The sequence below is a fragment of the Gavialis gangeticus genome, unplaced genomic scaffold (assembly GCF_001723915.1).
Source record: "Gavialis gangeticus isolate Ggan-Ray unplaced genomic scaffold, GavGan_comp1, whole genome shotgun sequence".
Taxonomy (NCBI): domain Eukaryota; kingdom Metazoa; phylum Chordata; order Crocodylia; family Gavialidae; genus Gavialis; species Gavialis gangeticus.
The window spans coordinates 39996018-40006664 of record NW_017728997.1 but is presented as its reverse complement, the minus strand read 5'-3'; the positions used below and the strand labels follow the sequence as shown (position 1 = coordinate 40006664).

The 10647-nt window shown below is 44.6% G+C and overlaps 1 protein-coding gene across 2 annotated transcripts in view; it reads right to left on the bottom strand.

Annotated features, from left to right (window-relative positions):
• The window catches only part of VGLL4 (vestigial like family member 4), a 229880-nt gene that overhangs the window by 162620 nt on the left and 56613 nt on the right, over positions 1 to 10647 (bottom strand). The window contains exon 2 of one of the 2 annotated variants that reach the window (XM_019505091.1): positions 7474 to 7565. The exons of the other annotated variant lie outside the window; for it this stretch is intronic. Within the exon in view, the coding sequence (XP_019360636.1) occupies positions 7474 to 7519 (46 nt within the window). The 5' untranslated portion in view covers positions 7520 to 7565. The remainder of the gene's footprint in view (positions 1 to 7473; positions 7566 to 10647) is intronic. 2 annotated transcript variants of the gene reach the window in all.

The window sequence follows — 10647 nt, the reverse complement described above, 5'->3', positions numbered from 1 at the left end:
CCTCTTCTCATCTCCCCACTGGCAGCATTGGCCCAGGTCTGCTGCTCCCCACCCGCTGCCGCCGTGGCAGGCCGGCTCCTCCCCCACCTTCAGGCCTGCTCCTCCCCTCCTCTGCCACATCAGCCTGGGCCCACTGCTCCACCCCCCAATGTTGGACGGGAGCAGCACAGGAGAGAGAAGGGGCGAGGACAGCAGCCCCCCACTTCTGTATTTGCAGCGTACAGGGAGCAGGGGGGGCAGTGCTGCTGGCCTCACCCCCCCCACTGCAGTGTCCCGACCCCACTCCCCCCCTACACCACTGCCGCCACACCTCCAAGGAGAAAGGTGAGGCGAGGCCAGCTTGCCTCGCCCCCCCACTCTCCATCTGTTTCATTGCCACCACCTCCAGGGAGCAGGGTGGGGGGACGAGGCCAGGGACCCCACTCAGTCCCATGTCTCCACCGTCATGGCGGAACTCTGCTGAGCCACCACCTCCTGTCTGGATGCTGTATTCACACTCTGGTTGTTTCTGTCAGCCAATCAGAGTATAAATAAAGAGTTATGGACAGACAGACAGACTAAGGCTTTATAATATTAGATGCAGTATACTGTACTGTATCAACTTCTTGTATAATCAAGTACTAAATTAATGCACAGTAACAGGCATTACTGTAGAGTAGCGCCAGCGCATGCCTTTTTAGTGACACTACTGTGCAGTAGCCGAATAATACTGTGCAATAGCATATTAGCACTGTTTGTGCTGTGATGTGCTACTGCACAGTAATATTAGGCTACTGCACAGTTAGCATCTCATGTAAACACACCCACTGTGTTACCCTCAGCTTTCCCAACCTAGCTGCAAGCAGAACGCGCCTCCTCTTCTTCAGAATCCCATATTATGCAGCAGGGAGGCACAGACTGACTTTGCAGTCTGGGTCAGACAATCAGGACTGCCTTGTACACAGCTGCTATCTCTCTCTGGGCAGACTGAGGGAGCCTTGAGAGAACATTGAGAAGTATGCATAGGGGACCCCTGGCTGCACAGCATCATCACTGCAAGCTCTCTTTTCTTCAAGGCTCAGAACTTGAATGTCTGTTCAGACATCTCTGGGTAAGCTTTTTTTTTTTTTAATCAGAAAAGCAAACCTGGGAGAATTCTGCCAGATCATTTGAACGTATCCATGCAGCCTTACAGATCTAAAAGCAAATCTGGAACATTGCGTTACAGGAAGTTAGACCTTTTTCAATAGATATTTATTAATGAGCGTGACTTTGGTTATGTAAAAAATTATTACTGCAAACCTTAAGAGACTAGGTTCTGCACTTTACACCTTTGGCGTTTCCATCATAAACATACATGCACTCAAGAGCATATGCACATGTATTTTTGGAGCAAAAAGCTGTCCCTAAATATTTGCCCTTAAAGTCCTGATGATTTCAGAAGGCATATAACATATATAACTAACAGCACTTAAGAAAACTATACTTGAGAACAGAAAATAACTGTAATATGAAGAGGAATACAACTTTCCCTTATTACAGTTAAAAGAAAGGGAAATCATATTAGAAGAGGAAATCATACATGAAAAAGAGGAGGAAGGGAATTTATTTTACCTTAAAAGCAAGTTTGTAATATGCAGTCTATTAGTAACTCTTGTAACAAGACCAAGACAAAAGTCTATGAAAATGTATCTGTCGGAAGTTCATTCTGTTTATATTTGAACACTCCAAACTACAATGAATCAGCCATAGCTTCAAACTTAAGTGCTACTGCTGACACAGGTTTTTAACTCTTATCTGCATCAGTATTTTAAATAATATAATATGGCTGAACTATAAATAAGCTTTTCACAGATTTAAAGTACCAGAACATGTAAACTTGTTTCTGATGCTTTACCAAATCCAGCTGCCACCAGTGCTGTAATGGCAGCAGCAACTAGAAACGTTAAGGTGCCAGCACCATTAGAGTTTAACATTCCAAGTACCTGCCACTGCTGCTAACCTCTGACCTAGAGGACCAGTTGAGTGGGAGCCAGGTGCCTGTACAGCTGTGAAGGCACCATCCACTCTCCCTCCCTCCTTCTTGGAGAGGGGGAAAGAGCACAGGACTGTGGGATGCTGGGGGTCTAAGGGCCCCCCTGCAGTGCCATATATAACAATACAGACATTACATATGGAGCTACAAAACTCGGAGCTACAAAGAAGTTTCTCTTTGAAAGAGGAACTTACGTACCAGATCCAGCATGTTTTTGTGGATACAAATTGAATAAACACGCACAGCTACTTGCTACTTTTTCTTTTTGTGCTAAATGGTTGGTTTTGTCCTACAAATGTAATATGTACAGAAGGCCCCAATCTTTCACTATCTTCTTAAGTTGTCTGCCATCATTCTGTACAAATCACTCTGAAAATTATTCTGCCTCTTCCCCTTCATAGCACCATTTTTTAGCTTATTTGGGTTTGGAAAGAAAAGTGTAAAATGTGGATTTCATTTTATTGGGTAGATCAGAATTATGCAATTTTGCAGTATTGCACATTGGGTTCCAGGCCAATATAAAAACTTCTGTTCCAGTTGTGACCTGTAGCAAAGAAAGACAACCGCTCTACAGATAGAGGGGGAAGGGGAGGCACAGATTGGGCATGGCACTGGGGTCAACATTTTTAGGAAATGAGCTACAAATTAGTCCCATGCCCTCCCCAAGTATGATCCTCTTCCCCTGCTCAATCTGCTGCTCAGCATTCTGCTCACTCCCTTGATATGCTGCTCTGTTACCTACTTCCTGTCCTATCTCCAATCTGTCACATTCCATACACAAAAGTTGGCGATGCTACTTATATGCATGCTGCAGGTTGGCCATCCTTGGGCCAACCTCAGGTAAGGCATATGGAAATTATGGAGGAGAAAAGTTAGTGAGAGGAGTGTACTCCACTTACAAGTAAGCCTGCTGTCAATGACTGAAGTTAAATTATTATTTCTGCTCTAATGGAGAACAGCTAGATGTTAAAGAAGAACACTGCAATACGAAAGCTAAGATTCTGTTTCTGATAAAGAAGGCTCGGGAGGGGTGGTGAGGGGGAGATAATCCCATGTTTTGTTGTTAAAAAAAAAAAAAAGAGAGAAAATTCTCCTGTACTGAAATTCTGGCAGAGAGATGAAATAATCTTGTAACTCCCGTGTAGATGTTTGCAAATCAAACCAGGGTGGATTTAAAAAAAAAAAAAAAAAAAAATCAACCATTTTTTAAACAAAAAAATCTGATTGTTTTTAATCATTTTTTTTATTTTTTTAACATGCTTTTAAAAAAAATAAACCTATATAAAAATTGTTTTAAAATTCAAATATGTTAAAGCTCAAAGATACCATCATGGAATAGGGATTATAACTTCTAATTATATACTATTTGAGACGATATATTCATTTAACCTTTAAATTTTTTTTTTTTTTTTTTTTTATAAATAGCTCATAACAATATGCCATGGACTATGTTAGGGGGATCCCAGAGATTCCTCTATAGATTAGTAAAGATTAAAGAAAATCACTCTATCCAATGAAACTTGGTGCTCAGTCTTTTCAGCGCTCAAACTGTGGATTTGTCTCTCCAGAGATAACATCCTTGTTAACAGCAGTGTATGGAGATGAGAGATAACAGACCTGATTACCTATCTATCAGCTCTATTGCCTCTCTACAAGTTTGTGTACAGTCAAGCCTTTACCTGTCTAACAGTGCAAAGTTTCAAGAAGTTAAATGAATAGAGGGTGTCAAACTTCTTACAACTTTTTAGTTGGATCGCCTCTACCCAAAGAGCTTGTCAAACAACAAGAATACACTTTTTGTAGAAAACAATGATTAAATCAGGACTTCCTGACCAATGATTTAAATCAATTTGTTTTAAATCAAATCCACCCTGCACCAAAGTGCTAATATTGAATAGCACCCTACAATGACCTTACAAAGATCTCAAGGTACCCTGGTTGAGAATCACTACCCTACATAGCACAAGTGTGGGCAAATATGACCTGCAGGGCAGATCTGGCCCACCAAGGGACTCTATACAGCCCATAAGTGGTGTCTCAGCCTAGCCTGGCCAGGTGTGGGGGACAGCCTGGGCACATGGTGGGTCAGAGGCAGTGCAATGAACAGACTTGGCTTCCCAGAAGCTCCCCCAACAATAGCTCACTCCTTCCGGCTGCTGCTACCAGTGTCTCCACAGCTAGACCTGACCTCACTGCCTGGACGCCCCAGCCCATTTGCTCCTCACCCACTGCTGGGGTGCAGGATGGACCAAGCAGGTGGGCAGAGTCTCCAGGAAGACCAGCCCAGGACAGTCATGGGCAGGGTGCACATGGACAGGCATGGGTAAGTTTATGGGGCAGTGACAGCATGAAGCTGGGCCCTGGGTCTGGGGCAGAGCTGTGATTTGCTCCCTGTACATCCCTGAGACAATATCAGTTCTGTGGGTAGGAATGTGTGGGAACGGGATTGCGGTTGCCCAGGCCCCAGCTATCACTGCCCCGTGATTCCAGGCTCACCTGTCTGTCCTACACCCAGATGCTGCTCCCAGCACAGTCAAAGGTGTCCTGCCTGTGGGGGTCATGGACCAGTCTCCATGGAGACTCGATCCACCTGTCCCGCGCCCCTTCCAGTAGGTGCAGGGTGGACGGGCCAGGCAGCAGGGCCTGGTTTGGTGGTGGCAGCAGAGATGCAATGCCAAGCTCCACTGCTGGCCCAGATCACCACCCCCTGGCCTGCAACGGCTCACCAAAACTCCTTATGTGGCCCTCCAGCTCAAATAATTGCCCGCCCCTGACACAGCACATAATCCAACAACACTGAAGTAAGTGGTAGATTTGCCTTTGTCATCACCAGACAAAGAATCCTACTCATAAAATCACAATCTTTTGAACTTAAGTTAACACGACAAAACTCTGAACTGGGTCCCAGCCATGTTAATCCAGGCTCTTAGGATCTCTGCCCCTTGCCTCTCACTCTGGATCCCTTGCCCCAGAGTTTGACCGTAACAGGCTATGGGTCCCTGACCCATGTTTTGCCTCTCACAGGCATCTCTGCCATTTCTGGCCTGAGTCTCAGCCCTGCCATGGACCGTGGGTTCTGTAGTCCTGTCTCTGACCCTCGTGGGCTTTGGGTTCCTGTCCCCCTTGCCTCTGAAGCAATTCTGAGCTCCCTGGACCTTATCCCCACCTGCTACGGCTCTGGGCCTTCTGGCAAATTATAACTTTCTGATAAAGAGAGAAAAAAACCACACTATTATTATATGCACAATGATAAAACTTGTACTCTGACTAATCGTCGTGATTGGAAATCCCAGTAAAGATGAAGCCTTATTGCACTGCATTGACAGGCTTCACCCAAAAAAACTAGATTCTGAATTCAGGAGTATGCAAAATCTATCACTATATGCCAATTGTCTACTAAAGAGACAGCTTTGTTGGCTGCAGAGTTAAAATGATAATGGTGTATTTGAGCCATAACTTAGTAAAATTTATAATGTAAATTAAAACACATAACATTTTAAAACTGACAACACATATAACTATAATGTAAAAATGCCCTCCACTGAAACCTGAGCAAGCACTGTGTTAGCATACAAATATACTAAAACAAGAGATGGTGGATCCATTGCTGAGCTAGTTTTGTTTTTGTTATTGTCAGGCATCTATAACTAAATATTGGGGTAACTAGAAATAATGGCCACAAACAAAAAGAGAGCAAATTCAGACTGGACATCAGGAAAAAATTCTTTACATTGAGGGTTGCCAAAATATGGAATATGCTTCCAAGGGAGGTGGTGCTGTCCCCTTCCTTGGAAGCATTTAAAAGGAGATTGGAGAGACACCTGGCTGCAGTCATCTGACTCCAGCATTCTTTTCTGCTCGGGGCAGGGTGTCGGAATTGATGATCTCATAGGTCCCTTCCAACCCTAACATCTACGAAACTATAACTGGGCCCTAAAAAGCAATTGCAGAATACAGAGTACTAATGGTACAGTTACTCCTGAGAGTACAGAGTTGTTCTTAGAGGAAGCAGACCTGGAATGTAGATATACATTGGAAGAAAGCCAATTACTATCATAGTATTGTTTCAAGAGAATTCAGAAACTTTTATATTATATAATAAAATAAAATCTGGTTAAAAATAAAAGAAACACACCCTGAAAACATACTGAGCTGACTAGCATACAAAAGTCTGTCATTAATAAAAGAATACAGGGTTCTAAAAGAGAATTCATTTCAGTACCATTTGAGTATTATTGAGTATTTCTGGTAGGTGAAGTTTGAAAATAAATTTTCTTAGGATTTATTTGTTCAGTCTCACAGAAAACTGACCTAATACAAAGCAAACCATGAAAAAAATTCCAAATGTCTTTTAGCAGAGTGCAGTTCTTATTCAGAAAATTAAAGAAAATATAAACATGCAATCCAGATTTACTGAACCGGAAGTAAACACCCTGTGTGACCTATTAATGTAAAATACAATCAGGCCAGAATTACTTGTTCTAGTGAAAATTCATGATCACAAAGAAAGATAACCGTATGAACAAGTGTTGAGATTTTTCTTCCCCAACTGAGCAGCTGAAGTTAAAACAAAAATTTGGTTTGGATCAAAAGAAAACAAAATGTTGAGTTTCTCTCACCAAAACACAAAACTGAAAAATAAATGTTTTTGTGCTTCATTCAACATTGAAATAAATTTGAGTATTTGTAAAAGCAAAAAGATATATAATAAAAACAAAAATGAAGGGCTGAGTGTATAAAACTGCTGGAGGAAGAGGAGGAGGAGCCAGTCAGGATGATGGCATCCTGGATAGATCACAACACTTATCCACACTATCGGAAAATCCAGGTTCAACTTCAGCAAATTATGAACTCAACTGCCCAGCCAGGACTGTTGTTCTCTAATCACCAACCTACCAGATATTCCAAAGTAGGGTGCCCTCTCTGCCTCTCGTTGACACTATTCCACCTCGTGTAAATAAAACATTCACTGAAACAGAGATCTGAACTCAATCTAACCACAAAATTAGAAAATCATCCTCTGGCTGCCTTCAAACAGTATTTAGACCTTGGATACATACTATTGTTGAAGTGCTTCATTTACCCTTATAATGCTACAAAGAAGAAAATGTCCCATGGTTTGGGCTGTTTGCAGTATTATGGAGGAGCTAGATGTGCCACAAATATTGCAATCTGCTCAAAAAATGTTCCAATTTCAAACAGGGACTTTTTTATAGTTCTAGTCTGTGGTGTTACACATACCATGTGGACACTTAGGATAAAAACAGATATAACCAAATTAAGTGGATCAAGCTGATCCACTCTACTAGGTGAAACACACATCACCCAATGTCTTGCATTGGGCACAGGCCCAATGCCAAGGCTTGGCACATGGTATAGGGAAGAAACAGAGCCATACAATTTGCTTTAAAGCTACAGGTGCCTGGAAGAGGTACAGACAGGCAAGAGGGCCTACTAACCTGGGGGCAGGGCTGCGACTGAGGGGACCCAGGAGGTGAAGGACATAGGGTCAGGCTCACTCAGAGTCCACAGGCAGTCTCCATTACACAACCTGCAGTAAGAACAAGGCATGACAGGTGAGTGATGAAAGGAGAACTACAGTTGAGCCAGAGCCAGGCAGGGGCCACACAACCATCACAGAGCATCACAGGCTTCCCTGTGGGCATGAGCCTGCTACACCATGCTTCTGCATGAAGCACAGAGGCACAAGGCACTGGGGATTCCCCAGATCCTGTGCCTCCATGCCAGGACCCACAAAGACTTTCCCAGCTTACAGAGATGTGCACCCAGAGCGCCCAGGATGTGATTTCATAGGCGGAAAGCCTGCCTTTTGTGGTGCACAGAGAGGCTTCCCAAGATTCTCTGAGACATCTTTATAAGCAAGGCAGAAGTCCCCAGGGTTTGAGGGGCCTAATCCTATATGGGAATTTCTGGGGTGTATAGGTTTGGGTCCCAAGCTCCCAGAGCATCTGGCCAGGGCAGCTAGCTCCAGGCCGCCCACACTCTTACGCCACAGAAGTAAACAGATGTCCATTGCAATGAAGCAACACTAGTTAACACTACCTTTTATCATGCTACTGATGTGGCTCAACAAAGGGCAGGGACATCTTCATGCTTGCTATTTTGTGCTGCCACAAATGCCAAATCAGGAGACAACCATTTCTAAAACATTTGTGGAATGGAAGGCAAAACTGGGGGGCAACATGGGGTGGGAGGGGGAGGCAGAGAGCAAAATTCAGTAACTCTGTGTAAAGCTCCTATTCTAGGATCTTCTAACTCTGTAAAAGGGTTCAATAGCCCTATAAAAGGGCCAGTACAGGGTAGGAGCAGGCCTGTAATCGGGTTGCTCCCAAGAGGGAGCATGTGTAGACATGCTCCCAGGGAAGGTTTGCTGCACAGTATTTTACTGCACAGTAAGCCTTTATAGCAAGGGTTATCAACCAGGTACCCCTGCAGGTACTTGGACTGGTCCTATAGAGTACGTGCAGGCAGGCGGAGACAGAGTACCACCACCTCCCAGGAGCAGGGCTGGGGTGGGACAAGGGCAGTGGTGCCCTTCTGCAGGGTGCGGAAGCTCATACACAGTGGCCATTACCACCACATGCCAGCCCAGTCAACTTTCCCACCCTGCAGAGGGGTGCCACTGCCCTCACTCCAGCCCAGTAAGCTTCTCAGCCCTGCCCCTGGGAGGCGGCAGCACTCCGTCTCCACCTCCCTGCTCCATGTCCAGCCACACGCTACGTCGCCATTGTCCACACGCTACCCCCTCCCCTGCTTGGCATCTGTCTACCAGCGGTACTTAGACTCAAAGAGGGTGAAAACCCCTGCTTTATAGTATTAATAGCATATGTAGATGCACCCAAAGGGTAGTATGTAATGTACAGGGAGGAACAAAATGGCCACAAACCCTGATGACTCCTGAAACATGTTTTTTCTGAACAACTAAAACAGGTGCCGTTTTTGTTTTCACCCCCAGACATTGACAAGCAACCTGGGCCTTGTCTTTAGAATTTCCACACTTCTCCCACTTTCAAGACAAACAGCTCAGTTATTGTTTTCACCCACTTTGTCCCAAATCTAGCATGAAAATCCCCACTAGCAGGACCCTAAGATATATCTTACTTGTAAGCTTTCTCTTGACAAGTACCATGGCCCCCGTAACTTCATGGCTCTCCATTTTGACCGCAAACCTTAACACCAACTGCTCAGTTAACTTTTACCAAATTAATTGACGTTAATTGCTTGTCATTTGACTTTTGTTTCAAGAAACTGCTTAGATTCCATTTTGTCCAACATCAGAGACACTAACTGACCTGCATGCTCTTGGTCAATACATATTTCAAAATACTTACTTTAACTATTTCCATTCACAAATTACTGGAAAAAAATCCACTATTCAGTAACTGAAATTACATTTAACATTTTGCGGCTTTTTTTACTTTCTGTGACACGATCACAAAAACAGATGTCTCAATATTTGTTATTTCCTATATGAGCTTTATTGTTTATATTTATTCCAGAAAAAGTTTCAGACATGATTTTTAAAACTCACAGATTTCACAGACATTAGCGGCTGGAAGGGACCTCACAAAATCATCGAGTCCAGCCCCCCTGCCATAGGCAGGAAGTCTGCTGGGGTCAAATGATCCCAGCAAGATAAGCAGCCAAACGTATTTTGAATGAGTGACGAGTAGGTGCTTGCACCACCTCTGGGGGCAATCTATACCAGACCCTGGACACTCAGACTATAAAAAAGGTTTTCCTTATGTCTAGTTTAAATTAGCAGTCCAGAAGTTTGTGACCATTAGACCTTGTTATTCCCTGGAGAGGTGTGGTGAACAACTGTTCTCCCAGATCCTGGTGCACCCCACTTATATATTAATAGGCTGCCACCAAGTCCCCCCTGAGCCAGGCTGAAGTGTCCCATGTCCCTCAGCCTCTCCTCACAAGACTTGTTCTCTTGGCGTTTGATCATACAGGTGGCTCTGCTTTGGACTCTCTCAAACTTATCTACACCCATCCTGAAGTAGGGGGCCCAAAACTGAAACAGTACTCCAGCTGCAGCTTCACAAAGACCGAGTACAGCAGGAAGATGACATCCCTGGTTTTGCTGGAGATGCATCAGTGGATGCATGCTAGAGTTTGGTTTGCTTTGCTGGCTATGGCATCGCATTGGTGGCTTATCAATGAAGATCCCCAAGTCTCTTTCGGTCATGGCGCTAGCAAACATAGCATTGCCGAGCCTATAAGCATGACACTGGTTTTTCCTCCCAAGGTGGAACACCCTGCACTCCTCTACATTGAATGCCATCAGGTTTTGGTCTGCCCACCTTGCGAGCCTGTCCAGGTCAGCTTATATCCCCAGCTTATCTTCCAGTGTGACTTCCTTCCCCCACAGTTTAGTGCCGTGTGCAAATTTTGTCAGTCTGCATCTGATGCCCGAATCCAGATCATTTATGAAGATGTTGAAGAGCTGAGGGCATGAACGCCGCGTGCCCCTGCAGGCTGGGGGGCACAGCAAGCTCCCACAGGTGACAGCAGCACTGTCAGTGGCAGGAGTGTGGCAGCGGTGAGTTCCCACCAGCAGCCGCGGCGCTGTCAGCAGCGGGGGGGGGGGGGGGGGGGGGCAAGGG